Source organism: Mauremys reevesii, linkage group 6 (genome assembly GCF_016161935.1).
Source record: "Mauremys reevesii isolate NIE-2019 linkage group 6, ASM1616193v1, whole genome shotgun sequence".
Lineage (NCBI taxonomy): Eukaryota > Metazoa > Chordata > Testudines > Geoemydidae > Mauremys > Mauremys reevesii.
The window spans coordinates 125,191,506-125,208,877 of NC_052628.1; the positions used below are offsets into that span (position 1 = coordinate 125,191,506).

At 42.8% G+C, this 17,372-nt stretch overlaps 1 protein-coding gene across 21 annotated transcripts in view; it reads right to left on the minus strand.

The window, feature by feature from the left end:
• Positions 1-17,372, minus strand: part of DNAH6 (dynein axonemal heavy chain 6) — a 192,113-nt gene that overhangs the window by 117,366 nt on the left and 57,375 nt on the right. For all 21 annotated transcript variants that reach the window (XR_005600162.1, XR_005600164.1, XR_005600163.1 and 18 more), the window contains 10 exons: positions 13,834-13,930; positions 13,410-13,605; positions 12,644-12,808; positions 11,254-11,367; positions 9,877-10,002; positions 9,618-9,773; positions 8,548-8,709; positions 6,137-6,274; positions 1,883-2,050; positions 925-1,073 (listed from right to left, as the gene is read on the minus strand). Coding sequence is in view for 15 of the 21 variants with exons in the window: in XM_039543463.1 (XP_039399397.1) it covers positions 925-1,073; positions 1,883-2,050; positions 6,137-6,274; positions 8,548-8,709; positions 9,618-9,773; positions 9,877-10,002; positions 11,254-11,367; positions 12,644-12,808; positions 13,410-13,605; positions 13,834-13,930 (1,471 nt within the window). In the remaining 6 variants the exon portion in view is untranslated. The remainder of the gene's footprint in view (positions 1-924; positions 1,074-1,882; positions 2,051-6,136; positions 6,275-8,547; positions 8,710-9,617; positions 9,774-9,876; positions 10,003-11,253; positions 11,368-12,643; positions 12,809-13,409; positions 13,606-13,833; positions 13,931-17,372) is intronic.

Below are 17,372 nucleotides of genomic sequence, written 5' to 3' on the forward strand. Positions count from 1 at the left end.
ACTTTTGACTACTCACCATGTTTCTATTATTTATTCCTCAGAATTCAGTAATACTGAAGTCTGGAAACAATGTTAGCCAATCACATCACCAACAGAAGTAAGTGTATCCAGAAAGACTACAGCAAGTTCCATACAAGCTCGTTACTTATCTTCAGGAGGTAACTAATAGGGTTTGATTTGGGGTTTGGGTTTTTTTTTCTGGACCTCTAAATGTGTCTTCCTTTTAGAGCATAGAAAAAAGTACAGAGCTTTTGAAATCCATATGTTTAATAAGCCATTTTCAGATATTTCTGATGAAGATAGCCAGAATGTATGCAATAATACATATACTGTCTTATGCTCCCAGGCTACATTGTCCCTATAACCAGGTAATTTCTCTATTTTCATGTATTACCCTACTGCAGTGTTTCCCAAACTTGGGACACCACTTGCGTAGGGAAAGCTTCTGGTCGGCAGGGCCAGTTTGTTTACCTGCCGTGTCTGCAGGTCTGGCCAATCGCGGCTCCCATTGGCCGCGGTTCGCTGCTCCAGGCCAATGGGAGCTGCGGGAAGCGGCGGCCAATATGTCCCTCGGCCCGTGCCGCTTCCCGCAGCTCCCATTGGCCTGGAGCAGCGAACCGCGGCCAGTGGGAGCCGCGATCGGCCAGACCTGCGGACGCGGCAGGTAAACAAACCGGCCCTGCCCGCCAGAGGCTTTCCCTACACGAGCGGCGTCCCACGTTTGGGCAACACTGCACTACTGTATAAATGTATTACGTAAAAATCATGCAGTGATCATCTACATTTCATTTACAATAGTTGTAATTACAGAAGGAATCTTTCTTAACCCAAACATGATTTAAAACATAAAACTGTTAATATTTCTAAGTATATAAAATTATATTCATACTAATGTTATAGCTCATACAGTATGAGGATACTTACCCAGCCATGACTAATACAGATTTGACTGCTCTCATTCCAAAGTCATAATGGTCTTGTTGAGAAAGCTGCTCGCTACAAAGTTTGTACATTTGAGTCATCTTCCTTGCAAGAATTTTGCTAGATTCAAATCCTTCAGAATACAGAATCACCTAACGTACACAAGAGATGTCCACAGTTTTTATTAAATACTGGAAGTTTTTATTTCTAGGAACTCAGTGCTGCTCTCACATTGTCTTCAACTGACACTGAATGTATGCATATTAATATATGTATTAGAAATAATATAATTTTGCATTAATTTATTTTAACTATAGTTTTTCTACAAACACTCTCAGGTATGCAATCTTCTTCTGTCTACAGGAAATAAAGCATTAAATCAATTTACTTTGGGAAAATATTATGGGCTAGATCTGCAAGCCTTGCATTGATGAGAATTTACTAATAGATCCATTTACTTTAATGGGAATATTTGTGTGAGTAAATACTCACCATTGCAGGGAAGGGTTGCCCTGTCTAGCCCTAAAGGATCAAAAGACTCACACTTAAGAATATGTAATAAAGTACAGCAAATATTTTAAATTATGGACTTATATTTCTGAGTGACATTAGACAGAATATATGTCGTGTCCAAACAGAGTAATGCTGTGCGGGATTAACTAAGTGTATTTATGAAGAAACTCCAATTTTCCAGGAAATATTTTACAAAGAGATCTACACACAAGCAGAACTTCGTTAATGGCATATTTGAGAAGACTCCAGGGAGAGAGAGACTAGACACTCATGATAATATTGTGGTTCATTACTATTAAACGGTAACATTGCCCTCAAATAAACACTTGCAACATGTTTATCGTATATATTATAGATTAATAGATTAAGGACAAAAGGGATCATGGTGATTATCTAGTCTGACATCCTGCAAACCACAGCATATAACATTCCCTATATTTACAGGTACCTCAGCAATCAAGGCATAATTTGGAACCATCATTGCAAAGGGTCTGAAGAGAGCTTTTAGATTGTCAGGTAGCTCTGTTCGTCCAGCATAGCCAGGATTCATTGTGATGAATGCCACACAGGTCATAACCAACTTTATTTCACGTCCCTCAAACATAAATCGAGAGAGCTGTTTAAAAGAAAGTGAAATGTCAATATACTTTATACTAAATTTCTACAAAAAATAAAATCACACATAAAATCTTTTTTTTAAATTAGGACTTTTTAAAAAAAGACAGATTACAGATAGTGGATTGTGGTTTGCATTTATATCCGAGTATGAATACACTTGGATAATGCATTTTTCTTTCTAAGCTTTTGAAAAACCAAATGAAAATACTGGCTTCACACCTGGTTTTAAATGTGAAACAAACAGAAATAAATATGAAATCCTGATGAGCACAGCAGACAGCTTTGTGGCATTTCTGGTTATAAAGTGGGGCTTTTCCACAACAGTTGGCTCTGCTAACAGAGGAAGACACCTCTGAGATTCCACCATGTCTAGAATTAGGATTTGCTGGTTTAGGATCCTTCAGTATTGGAGGCTGTGTTTTCGGTTCAGACACAGAGGAAATAAAAAGCAGCCTCAGATCCCACTGAAGGTACAACGACTGTACCTTCAGTGGGATCTGAGGCTGCTTTTTATTTCCTGAGGGGCTAATGACCAATGCAGGCCCCTCAGTTCTCACCAAACCAGCAGTTATGGAACAGAGGGTTTGGCCCCAGAGGGCTTGAAGCTGTCTCTGATGCTCCTTGAGAGCTCCTGGGGTGAAGTTGCTGCTGACCATGCACCATGAAGAAGCATGTTGTTCCCCCAGCTAAGCCAGACACCTCCTATGGGCATCTGAAGTGGGGAATTCAGCAGAGCAAGAGGCACATCTCTTAAATCCTCACCTCTTCTCCTCTGGATCCATCGTAGGATCCATGAGCCCACACTGAGGTGTTGGAACAAATACAAATGAATAAAAGAAACAGCTTCCATACATAAAATAATCAAAGCTAAAATTTCTAACACTAATCTAACCAACTGAAAATGCTGACAGAGGCACTGAGTTTTTTAAGAGGTTGGATCAGTCTGGTGAGATTCCTGGTCCTCTGCTGCTAGGTAAGTGGTGACCAGAAACATTTTGTGGGATGGAGCCTCCTCCTTCACCACTAAGAATTCCAAGACATATTGGGCACAATGCTTCACTACTTGTTGCTTTAGAATATGGTGACCCGATTGTCCATCTCAATCAGGACCACCTGTTGCGAAATCAGGTTTCTGAAAGTCTTCAGTGCCTAGCGAACCTGACCCTAGGAACTGAAGATCTGCACTCTGTGGAGGAAGGCTGAATAAGAATAAAAGATAAAAGCCATCCATCAACAAGGAGATCTGAGATGAGGCAGAGGTGGATCGTTTTTACCTTCCTGCTTCCTGGAAAGTGGAGTTATAATGCCATTGGATGTTTTCTGTGTAGGACAGGATCTATGGAGATGTACAGGAAAGTGCTTTATGATCTCTCTAAATGAAAAGCCCGATGGGCCAAACCTAGAGCCCATTTACCTGGCCTTTGCCTTAGCTCTAGGTAGGGAAATGAAACAGTGAGGACAGCCACAAAGACCCCTCACAGTCATGACTTCAGCTTCAGGGCTGCAATACCATCCATGGTCTGCTATGCAGCCCTGACACAGTGGGGTCACAACAATGGATTCAGGTAGATGAAAACCAACAGCCCTCCCCATGCCTCTTCCCCATATTCTCTCCTTTGCAGGCCTGCTGTGGGGGCCACTGTGAAGCTGTGGTCTCTATGCTTTGCCCCACCCCACACATAAAATCATGCTGGGTGCACAGCTCTCGTTTGAGCCAGAAGATTTAGCCACCAGTTGTGACTAAGTTTCCAAATGTGTAGGTAGACTCCTAGTTTTGGAATCACCACTGTGAACAATTTCTCTCTCCCAATTTTATTAATTTCTTCTGGAATTTCGAAATCTCCATTTACAGAAGGTCACCTCAAGTTCTACTCTTTTCTACTGTGAATAAATCCAACTCCCCTAATACTTTTACGTAATTCAGAATGGAGCAGGGCATTACCTGAGTTGCTGTGTACATACATATCCTTCATTTGGTATGATGACACACAGAGGGACCACAGACTGGAATGTTCAGGAATGGAATTAAAAGTAAGTAATAATTTATCAGACTCTTTAGAGAGGAGCTTAAAAATGGCAGAAGGCAAGAATGTTTAATATTCTGTGACTAAAAAAGTGTACATGAAAGAAAAGTACTGACAAACGCTAAATTAGGCAAGCAATTAGATGGATTTGTTTTATAGAATTCAACTGAAATTAATTTGATGGTCTCTAGTGGGCACTGAAATTAAGTGAAAATTACAGGTCAGAATTAATTAACATCCACAGAGTTGTGCTGGGAAAAGCTTTTGAACAATAATCCACCTTATTAAACACTAAAAAATAAGGATTTTACTATATTTTCCTGAAAAATAAGAATCTGAAGAACCTAAAGGTTTAATATCTGAACATTAAATAAAATTAATAATGGAGGACCACTCCTCTTGTCATATGAGTTGGTGATTTTAATTCAAAATCATGAAACATGCCATCTCAGACCCAATTCTGCAAACAGTAACTATTGCATATCTTTTCTCCAGTATGTAAACTTCAATGGGTCTACATGCAAGAGTAAAGATATGCACTGTGACGTTGCACTCTATAAGATTTTATGAAAATATGGTAATGAGTGTGAATATAATGTAACTGGAATATGCTTCAAGCAAAAGGTCTCTTGTAAGGTATTATTACAAAGCTTACAATCTACTGAGTGTGGTCATCCAATTTGTATGTATGTATCATTTTTGTATCTGAAACTAGAAATATGAACTATAACTCTGAGGGCCTATTGTAATTATGCAAAGTGAGGGCCATTAATGGTGGTTTGGAATCTTGATTGCTCCCATTAATCAGGACAATTGACTGTAGATGGCTCTATTTTACTTGCAAGTCTTCCTGTACACATGTGAGCTGGCAAGTGGGCAATGAAGTCTTACAGTGACATGTGATCATGTCAGCTGAACCGGAATCCATCTTTAACCTGGTGCTTTTCCATTTAGAAGGAGGGGTGGGAACCCAGAGAGGGTCAAAGGATTCCCACCTTGTGCAAAACTATATAAGGGTGTGGAACAGAACAAAAGGGGCTGCAATCATGAGAAATCCCCTAGCTACCACCTGAGCTAGAACAAGGGCTGTACCAGGGGAAAGGATTGCGCCCAGACTAGGCAGGTGTCCAGTCTGTGACAGAAGCTTACTGAAACATCTGAGGGTGAGATTTTATCTGTATTCAGTTTTCTTACTGTATTAGGTTTAGACTTGCGTGTTTTATATTATTTTGCCTGGTAATTCACTTTGTTCTGTCTGTTATTACTTGGAACCACTGAAATCCTACTTTTTGTATTTAATAAAATCACTTTTTACTGATTAATTAACCCAGAGTATGCAGTAATACCTGGGGTGGGGGTGGAGGGGGGCAAACAGCTGTGCATCTCTCTCTATCAGTGTATAGAGGGTGAACAGTTTATGAGTTTACCCTGCATATAAGCTTTGTATAGAGGGTAAAACGGATTTATTTGAGGTTTGGACCCCATTGGGAGTTGGGCATCTGAGTGTTAGAGACAGGAACACTTCTTAAGCTGTTTTCAGTTAAGCCTGCAGCTGTTGGGGGACATGGTTCAGACCTGGGTCTGGGTTTGTAGCAGGCAAGTGTGTCTGGCTCAATCTAGGCAGGGCACTGAAGTCCTAAGCTGGCAGGGAAAACAGACTCAGAGGTAGTCAAAGCACATCAGGTGGCAGTCCCCAAGGGGGTTTCTGTGATCCAACCTGTCACATGCACAGTAGCAAGTCTTTGCTGGATCAGGCCCAGAGCTGTCATTGTTTAGCACCCTTGCTGGAAATCTCATGATAAAGGATAAAGACTGAATGGATGTGGAGAATAGAGACAACTACCCTCGGACCCTTACAAGTGACCTCACTAGGTCAGGGTTATGGCACGTTTTTGGAGAAACTTGCATTGCTGCAGTCTGTGCTGTACCTCTACTGTGCTTAAATAAAGGATCTAAGATCTCTGTGTTGTCAGTCTAGATCTCTTCACAAGCATGACATTCATTAAAAATGTACATAAAACACTATGTGGGTTTTAATATCTAATAAAAAAAGATATTACCTTTGCAGCTTTAGCATTCCTAATAGTAATCAGCTGCTGAGCAATCACAGACAGAACTTCAATATCAATTCGGTTAAATTCATCAAAGCAGCACCATGCTCCAGACTGGGCCAAACCACTGAAGAATCGTCCCATCATCTGAAATCACAGCACAGTCCTAGCTTAACACTGCACTGACATGTCTCAAGTTCTTCAAAAGCTATGAAGCTAGTTAGTCCAGTTTGAGAGAAATGGAGAGGAAGAAGAAATGTCACTTTGAGGAAGAAAGAACAACTGGCTTATTTATACAGTGTACAGCACCATCGGGCCCCCCATTCTGACCGGAACATGCATCCAGACCACTGAATGAAGCAGGGGTCCTGGGAATAAACAGCACGTTATTCTGTAAGTAAAGCTGCATACGCACAAAGCGCAGACTAGAATGCTTATAGTAAAAACCCCGGAATGATTCCAATCAACTTGTAAGCCATATTTGTATGCATTCTTGCTTATCAGCTTTATGTTGTAAAGCACTTCAAGATACTTTCATCATGTGGGCTAATTTCAAACAAAAAAAAATAAAGCGAATAAAGGAGCAGAGAGAGAGAGAGAGAGAAAAAGAGGCCCTGAAACAGAGGTTCTCAATCCTTTAAATCAGTGTTTCCCAAACTTGAGACACTGCTTGTTTAGAGAAAGCCCCATTGGCCTGGAGCATCTGCAGGTTCGGCCAATCACAGCTCCCACTGGCCGCGGTTCGCTGCTCCAGGCCAATGGGAGCTGCTGGAAGTGGCACGGGCCGAGGGATGTGCTGGCCGCCACTTCCCGCAGCTCCCATTGGCCTGGAGCGGTGAACCGCGGCCAGGGGGAGCCACGATCGGCCGAACCTGTGGACACGGCAGGTAAACAAACCGTCCTGGCCCGCCAGGGGCTTTCCCTAAACAAGCGGTGTCCCAAATGTGGGAAACACTGCTTTAAATAGGAGAGAAAAAGAAAAATGGGCCTTGGAAGCAGAAATAAATGTCAAGGGAAAGCTGACATCAGAGAGTATCTGCACCGGATCTGACCACAGGAGAATTACACACCCATGGGAAAAGATAATAGAATCTCTTAAAAATGTATTTTATTGCCACATGTTGTATATTAAAACGCTTTCTTAGAAAAAATATCTTTATTACAATTAATAGTATGAAAAAAGTCCAAGTTCTCTAAAAAGATGTCACATGATTTGTGAAATCCAAAACCTTCCCTGAACTCTATTCTGCACTGTTTTCTTATAAAATTAGTACAATCCAATCAGCTCATAACTGAGAAGTTAAATGCTGACCTACAAAATTCCCAGTAAAAGTGCCCAGATTTGCAGTCCCCGTTCCAGCCCTTTACACTGCTTAGCTGGTACAAGGGAACATGATCTGGCCACTGCTGAGCTTTTCCCAGGCAGAAAGGAAATCCAAAGTGGTGTAAAGCTGGTGGAGCTGGCACAGGGAGGCAGTGGGTGTGAAAAGGCAAACAGGTAGGGAGGGGATAGAGTGGACACCCTATGGCATGTGTCAGCTAGTGAATGGTCCCTTAGGGAACCATAGGCAGCTGTCATGTTAGAACAGGTTTATGTCAGGACCAGGACTGGGGCAGTTTGAAACCAGTCTGAGGGGAGGGATAGCTCAGTGGCTTGAGCATTGGCCTGCTAAACCCAAGGTTGTGAGTTCAGTCCTTGAGGGGGCCATTATAGGGACCTGGGGAAAAATCTGTCTGGGGAGTGGTTCCCACTTTGAACAAGGGGTTGGACTAGATGACTTCCTGAGGTCTCTTCCAACCCAGATATTCTATTCTACCAGCCCCTACAAACTGAACACATCTTGGCAAAAAAAGAGAATCTAGCCCAAGATAAGATTTTTAAATGCAGTTCAAAAGGAATAGGGAAACTTGTTATTATGGACACATCTTCCCAAAACCTGCCTTTTTAAACATCCAAAATGCTTGAGGCCAATGCTTTTCTTCCTGATGGAGAAGGGGAACCTATTTTATATTTATCTATATAGCTCTAATTTCTTAAAAACTTCCCTGACTGCCTCACTCTTTCCTAACGATAATTAAGATTTTTTTGTTAATTTTAACGTGGCTGCCATTTTTTTTCTTTTCATCACCCTCCCCTCTCCTTTGTCATAGTGCAAAGAGCTAATTCTGTGGTACGGCAAAATTATAGCGCTATTTCTATGGGGAGATTCTATTTATACTGTAGTATAGCTAAACAAAAGGAAGACTGGCTTTGTGGTTAAGACACATGAGCCCTGGATTCTACTCTCAGATCTACCGTTCATTTCCTGTGTGACTATAGACAAGTAACTTCACAGGGACAAATGCAGCACTGAGTTTTGTCTGTGCAATCCCACTGACTACATTGAGGTTGCTCATATTAATACATTTACTTCTCATACCTTGTAATCCAACCCATCAGAGCAGTTAAACACAACGCACTGGATGGCAAGTGCTTTGGCAAGGTCTTTAGTTGTCTCTGTTTTACCAGTTCCAGCAGGTCCAGCAGGAGCTCCACCTAGGTCAAGCTGCAAAGCTCCCATCAGGCAAAGGTAGCAGCGATCCTGATGAGAGTCACACAGTATTGTTACATAGGGAAGAGCAGGCATTTGCCAAAGCTTTTCACTTTTTCTGATTTGTTTTAAACATGTCATAAGCCTACTTACATATTTACAAATGCTCTATGTATAAGGTGATAGCAAATAGTATGGAGCAGATCCTTACTTGGAGCTCCCCATGGAGCTATGACAATTTACACCAGCTGAAGATCTGCTCTATGTATTTAAATCAGCACAAACTGTCCAAAATACACCATTAAAAAGAGTAGCTCAGTATATTAGCATACAGTGGGCTAAATTCTGAAGTCCTCATTCTGGTAAAACGCCCATTGCCCAACGTTATTACATTCCTTATTGCACATGAGCCTGATTTTCCAACACGCCAATTTGGATGGTTCACTGCAGCCAAAAACTCAGTTCAAAGTAGGGTGACCAGATATCCCAATTTTATAGGGACTGTCCTGATTTTGGGGTCTTTTTCCTTATATAGGCTCCTATTACCTCCCACCCCCGTCCTGATTTTTCACACTTGCTGTCTGGTCACACTAGTTCAAAGCCTGTCCACAAATATTCCTGAATTTTCCATGTAATAGAAAATGCCCAGATGTGCTGAATATTGGCTGAACTAGACACCTCTGCATAGGTATAGATAAACATCTTGAGTCCTTTCACCAAAGGTGTAACTGGTAATAGGAACAGGCTGTTATCTTCCAAGGCACTTTAGTTTTATTTTGCTGCAAAAAGGTAACACTATGAAGGAGTATAAGCCCCTGTTTTGTACAGTGCTACACGTCAATCCCATACTAAAAGATTTCTAAATACCAACTACCTAGCTACAGGTTATTCACTACTAATACTTCCAACGGAACAAACCTCTATCTAAATAATGATGAAGAGTATAAGTAAATACATACAGTCAGTGGGGTTATCACCAATCTTGGACATGCGCCTAGGTATTCATAGCCATAAGTATACTGGGATAAAGCCATCCTAGCAACACAGTTATCCAGATCAAGATCCCAATAATAACGTAGTTGTCTTTGCCATTCAAAATTGTCAACAGTGTCCACCTACAGAGATAAGACACAATGCATTTTTGAATAATGTGATTCAAAGCAGTTAACTTGGATATTTTTGTACAAAATGCTATTTTGGCAAAAGCAGTTGCTTTACCTTTTCTGCCACAAGTTCACTGACGATATCTCTTGCATGTACATCAATAGTTATCAACGCTGTTATAATATTTCTGTGTAATTTTGGAAGAATACCACGGACTAATCCAGCCAGTGCATTTAACCTCTATAAATGAATAAATAAAGTGTTAAAGTATTTTCTCACTGCACTGGAAATATCAGAACTTTAAAATAAGTGGTCAGGTCTCCAGCAGGTACAAATTAGCACAGCTCCAGGATACATCTCTAACTAAGCTGTGAAAGTTTAAGAAATAAAATTGCACATTTCTGGAGATATTGTGGTTATTTAGAATATAGTTGTTTTACATCCGAGGGTCATTAAAATAAAGCTTGCATTCATTTCTTCCCAGTTTTGACTGCTTTCAAACAGTTCTCAACACAGATAAGAATATATATATATATAAACTTAGCAGCACTAAACCAACTGAAGTACCGTATATAAAATCATTTAAGAGATTACAGAAAATCAAACAGCCTGGTGACATGGAAGCTGACTACTGTATTTCCCAAATATCAGCTCCATTGGGGAGCCAAATATTATCAAACACCAACTTGAAAGTATTGGCACTTAGCATTTGACCACTACACAGTGAAACCTCTACCCACTCTGGCTAACCCTAACAGAAAAAGCCCTACGCATAGCTCACCAGAATCATACTCTGAGCCCCACTCACATGTCCAAAAGACGGTTTTGAGCAACATTGGCAGAGATGAGCACTCACACTTCCCTCAAAGCCATCATTCCATAGAAGCAGGGTATAAATACCCACCCCCCTCAAGCCATCCCTCAGTTCTTCTGCCTCCCAAAGCCTTGTTTGGAGCTGGGCTCCAAAGCAGAGTTAAGGATGAAGGGTCAGTGAGGCTCGATGGAGGCAATGCAGATGGAGAACACGTTACTGTTTGCAAGATTCTCCGTCATGATCTTGCTTCTGTAAAGCTCTATTGCAGGACGCTAGTTAGTACTGACCTCCCTGAGATAGTGGCCTGAGGAACCTGGCAAGTTTAACAGTGACTGCAGCACAGCATTTCTAAAACCAGCATCTGCTCTTGATGTCGTGTTAAGCAAACAGTGATTAGTGAATATATGAACAAAATTCCATGCAGCAAGCCCTCCCGATTTCAGCTGAAGCCACAATCTCTATACTTGCCCTTAAGACAACTATTCCCCTGGTGGAGTATGCCCTGAGGTGGCTCAGGCACGTAAACATCAGCTGGTTCACAACAGGACTGGATACACAGACTTAGCCACTTAGCAGAATTTTACTTTCTTTTTAAAAATTAATTCAAAACTAATTTTCAAGCATGGCAAACAAAACGTTAAATTCATTTGATGCCAAAACCCCACATACAAACTCACATCAAAATTTATTTTTTCAAAGTCACTTAAAGCTTGTAAGTGATCATGATCTTCTCCTTCTAAGCACTGAGTCAGATCACGGCACCACATGAGCTGGGAAACGGTCAGGACAACCTGTAGAAAGGAATCATAAAAATACCATCAATACGTCTTAGAGAATTTGGCAGAGTAGGAACTCAGATACAATAATGATGGGGTCACATAAATAAGCAAGGCCGTGATCCTGCAAGCATGCACGGGCTTAAATTGGACAACTCATGGGCTTAAAACTAAGCATATGTTTAGATGGTTGCAGGATCAAGGCCAAAGTAAGTGGATAGGTGTGACATACCAGGGTGCTATGCAGACCAATGGAGGGCTGTGCCACCCCTGCCCTGCAACCTTGGGTGCCTTACAATGCCTTGCTGAAGTAGCTCCCACAAACAACCATCCAGCATGTAAGCCACACCCTGAGTGTCTGTGTGTAACTAGGGTTATGCTCTGACTTTTATACTGCAGGGTGACCCCAACGTGCTCCCAGTCCTGGATTTTCCTCAAGGACACCCCAAATATATTAAGTCCTGTATTCCTTTAAGGGAAGAAATACACAACTGCTTATTACTTTAGAGTTGTCCAGATACTTTAACTTAAACACACTGGATTAGACAAAATAATAAAACAAGTGTATTAATTACAAAGAGATTTTAAGTAAGTAGAAATAAAGAGGCATAAAAATAAAAAAATGGTTACAAGAAAATAAAGATAAAACACTTTCTAGTGCCTAATTTAACGAACTATATTAGATTCAAACAAAGTTTCTCACCACATGCTTCTAGTAGCAATACTGATAAAACTCATGGAGTCAGGACCCCTCCCACAGAGTCCAGTGGCTCAGGTGCAGAGAATGAGGTGGGCAAAGAGACAGAAAAGGGTGTCTTGGGGTGTTTGCCCCTCCTTTTTATAGTTTTTTAGTCCCTCTTTGAAAATCATTTCCAGCTGAGAACCAAGAGACAGGCAGTCTGCTAGAGGAAGGATGTTCCCTGTGTGGCTTTTTCACCTTATTTTGCACACTTTCCTTGTTTTCTCCCTTGATGACTCTGTTTATTGCTTAAACCCAAATTAAGACAAGCATATTCTCCTTTTTCAAGACAGGTATGTTTGACGAGTTTGGTGCTACGTGGCTCTGAACATGGGTTTTTAACGTCATACAGGGAAACATAACTTTAGGCATAAAGCTGCCAGACACATTTTACCATGCTATTACTGATCAGCAAGTTATAAGTCTTCAAATGATTCCTCATAAGGCACACCTTGTAACAAACGTTATTGCAACAGCGTGTCGGGTGTGAACACAGGCGAGTATTCTATCACTGGAGGCAAGAAAGATCACACAAAAATGAGTGTGGCTTACCTGAGATGGGTGTCCAGCAACAACCCATTCCATTCTAACTCTGGTTTGATAATCAGCAATAGCAGCTTTAGTTAGGCGTCTAAGAGAAGAGAACATGGCTTCTTCTACTTTACTAAGCCAGTCTTCTACATTTCCTCTGGCCTTAAGTCCTTTCCCTAAGCCAACCTACAATCAAAAGCTGTGTTAACCATGGAGGTACTATTTCCTCTGAGTTTATACGTTCCTACCTTGACACTGTAGGTGTAGATCATTGATGGCACAGCAAAAAAATACTAGGCCTGATTCACCAGTGTACTACTCCATAGGACAGGAAGCAATGGGCTTAAATTGCAGCAAGGGAGGTTTAGGTTGGACATTAGGAAAAACTTCCTAACTGTCAGGGTGGTTAAGCACTGGAATAAATTGCCCAGGGAGGTTGTGGAATCTCCATCAGTGGAGATTTTTAAGAGCAGGTTAGACAAACCCCTGTCAGGGATGGCCTGATAATATTTAGTCCTGCCATGAGTGCAGGGACGGGACTAGATGAGCTCTCAAGGTCCCTTCCAGTCCTGTGATTCTATCATTTTTATGCCAGTGTAACACCACTGAAATCTAAGAAGCTCTAGCCTTATAAACCTGGAGTAATGCAGTGATGGAGTTGGCCTATTCTGTATTTTATTCATATATAACAGTTGTGTTTCTAACTTTTTCCTTTCACGTACTGTATATATGGAAAATATATATTTACTGGAAACAGATTAAAAGAGTAATCAAAATATTTACTTACCCTCTCTCCCTCGGGTGACAACATTGCTAAAATATCATTAGTAAAAACCTTTTCTTCTCCCTCGGATGGAGTCATCATGGCAAACTCTAGTTTAGCAATTGAATCAAAGCATTTTCTTAAATGAGGCTGAACTGCTTGAGGATTGCGAGTCTGGGCCAAGATTTCCAGGAGTTCATCGTTTGATAAAAAGTAAAACCTGTTTGATAAACAAAAGAACTTCAGATGCAAAATATTTGACAGAAAATTTTAAAAAAACATTTGCATGTTAGCTAAAAATAGTACAATTTGGAAGAATGTTATAGCATAACTAAAGATTCTTGCCTTTTGTATTAGTAGCACACAGTATAACATTAAATCAAATATATGCCTTCTATTGATGTCAATCATCAGATTGCACAGATTGTTTGCAATGACTTTTACTAACCTGGGGAAGATAACTCGCTTGGACTCCAAATAAGCCTCTAGGCATTTCTGAATTTGATCAAGTAGCCCATTGTTATTCTGAAAAGTCTCTAAGAGGCCTATTAAGAGAAAAAAGATTACTTGAGAAAACAGGGTAGTGAGAATAAAAAAACAAAAGAGAAATACTGTGATTAAAAATGCAAGGAAAAACTCCACTTTTTATAAGCTATGGCTGAAACCCTTTCACCAGATAAAACTAAATATTGTTATGTATTAATAACTTCAATGCGCATTTTAGGGCTTGCAATGAATTCACCTATGAAACCGAGGCACATATTCAATTACTGCTTCACCCACTGAACTCATTTTAATTTAATGCTACATGGTCAAAAGTCCTCTCCCTCACATGAAGCCTGAGTAAACAAACAGAGGATCCTGCCCCAGGGTTAGAGGTGGAAGAACTCATCCTTCACAACACAGTCAGGGCACTGGACATCCGCCCAGCTGCTCCTTGGCCGCCACTCCAACCACTGGGGGAGGGATAGCTCAGTGGTTTGAACATTGGCCTGTTAAACCCAGGATTGTGAATTCAATCCTTGAGGGGGCCATCTAGGGATCTGGGGCAAAAATCTGTCTGGGGATTGGTCCTGCTTTGAGTAGGGGGTTGGACTAGATGACCTCCTGAGGTCCCTTCCAACCCTGATAATCTATGATTCTATGAATAGTGGCTATGAGCTGCCCAGGCACAGGGATGTGCGCCATTCTATGGCTCCAGTGCGCCTTGCCCCCTGCCTCATCCTTCTGTGCCACCTTGGAAAAAGCCAAGATACAGCAGTACTCAGTGGTGAATACGAGAGATCCCCTGCCTGTGGCTTGGATGCCTTGTGCAGGAAAATACTTCATAAAATGCAGCGTGTCCATTTTGTTTCTTAAAATATTGTACATTCTGTATACTATGAAAAATTTCAATGGACAGAAAGTGATTCAAACAACCAAAGAAGTCTAAAAACCAGTAAAAAGGTCCTAACATTCTACAAACAAAAGTGGATTCTGCAGGAATACAGCAGCAGAAAGCTGAATGTTTTAACAGCTGCAAATTTTACTGTAATCCAAAATGAACTCTCCTACTCTGGCAAATGAAAGAGTTAGTGTCCAGTGCCACTTAGTACCTGGATCTTAATGCTTAACATGGAAAACCTTGAGTCTGATTTTCCATTGCCCTGCACCTTCTGAAGTCATTGACACCATTCAAAGTGAGTTTTAAATACACCTCTACCCCGATATAACGCTGTCCTGAGGAGCCAAAAAATCTTACCACGTTATAGGTGAAACCGTGTTATATCGAACTTGCTTTGATCCGAAGGAGTGCGCAGCCCCGCCCCTCCGGAGCGCTGCTTTACCGCATTATATCCGAATTTGTGTTATATAAGGTCGTGTTATATTGGGGTAGAGGTGTAGTACATAATCAGAATGGTAATGATTTCACCCACTGTGCAGTTCACTCCTGTGTGCATTTGCAGGATCAAGCCCTTAAGGAAGAGTTTACAAGTTAGGTTAGTGAAGTAGAGGAGAGATGGACAGATGAGTGTAACAGGGTGGCTTGCGACAAGGATCGCCTGATTCTGCTATACACAGCAACATGAAGCTGAGTGGGGGATGCTCAGGGAGATCAGAGGCTTCTGGGAGTCACGGGGCTCTAACAGAAAGACTTGGGACTCACAGTGTGTTTACACTTAAAATGCTACAGTGGCACAGCTGCGCTGCTGTAATGCTTCAGTGTAGACACTACCTATGCCAATGGGTGTAGGCAATCCACATGCCCAAGAAGCAGTAGCTAGATTGACAGAAGACAGTTATCTACACTGGGGGTAGGTTGGCTTAACTGCATCGCTCATGGGTGTGGATTTTTCACAGCCCTGAGCAACGTAGTTAAGCCAACTTAATTGTCTAGTGTTGATCATGCCTGAGACCACAGGCAGGAAAGGCCTGGGAGGACCGTGATAATTGGTTAAATGCATGGAATTGAACTGTTTTGTGGATAAAACAAGGAGGGTAGTACAGGATGGAAAGAGAGACTCTACAAGAGTGAGAAATGACTCCAGCCAGGTACGATTGAAAGTGGCTTGCCAAAGCAAAGAGCTGCAAAGAACAGACTTAGGGGAGGAGAGAAACCTCCAGACTGATTTTTTGTTTTCTGCTTTATATCAATAAACTAGACATGGGGCATGGCTACACTTTTGAGTTAGAGCGCATTAAAGCAGCCCCGGGCGCCCTAACTCACCACCCGTCCACACTGGTAAAGCACATAGAGCGCTCTGACTCTGTGGCTGGAGCCAGGGCCGGCTCCAGACCCCAGCGCGCCAAGCGTGCGCTTGGGGCGGCGTCCCGCGGGAGGGCAGCAGATGGCTCCGGTGGACCTCCTGCAGACGTGCCTGCGGAGGGTCCACTGGTCCTGCAGCTTCGGTGGAGCATCCGCAGGCGTGCCTGTGGGAGGTCCACCGTAGCCGCGGGACCAGCGGACCCTCCGCAGGCACGTCTGCGGGAGGTCCACCGGAGCCACGGGACCGGCGACCGCCAGAGCGCCCCCCGCGGCGTGCCGCCCTGCTTGGGGCGGCGCAAATCCTAGAGCCGCACCTGGCTGGAGCACTCCTGGTTCTCCACCTCGGTGAGTGGAATAACATTTGATGAGCCTCTGCTGAAGCACCGCGGCGCCAGTGTGGACGCCCTGGTCTACTAATGCGATCTGATCGGCCTCCAGAAGTGTCCCACAATGCCTGTTCTAGCCACTCTGGTCATCACTTTGAACTCTACTGCCCTGCCCTCAAGTGACCAACCATCAGACCCGCCCTTTAAATTCTCTGGGCATTTTGAAATTCCCCTTCCTGTTTGCTCAGCCAGGTGTGGAGTGCTCTCAGTGCATCTCTCCAGGTGACCATGCCTCCACCCGCCAGGCGATCCCCAGTATGGAGCAATGGCGAGGTGCTGGACCTCAGCAGTGTTTGGGGGGGAGGAAGCTATCCAGTCCCAGCTGTGCTCCAGCTGTAGGAATTACGATACCTTCGGGCAGATATCAAGGGATATGATGAAAAGGGGCCATGACCGAGACGTACTGCAGTGCAGGGTTAAAGTGAAGGAGCGGTGGAATGCCTACCGCAAAGCAGGCAAGGTAAACCGCCGCTCCAGTGCTGCCCCCACACAACCTGCCATTTCTACAAAGAGCCAGACATAATACTGGGAGGCAACCCCACCTCCACTCCGAGTACCACCATGGACACTTCAGAGCCCAGTTCAACAAGGCAGGAGGAGGAGGAGGAGGAAAGCGGGAGTGAGGGTGCTAAGGAGGAGGAAGACACCCCGGCATCCCTAGATGCATGCAGCCAGGAGCTGTTCTCAAGCCAGGAGTAAGGTAGCCAGTTGCAGCGGACGGTGCTTGGGGAAGGACAAACACCAGAGGAGGTGCCCGGTAAGCAGCTTTTATTTTGGGAAGGAAGTTATTCGGTGCAGGCTCTTGGGGCGAGGAGGGTTAGGGCTGCATGCATGGACAATTTTTGCTTTCCAAAG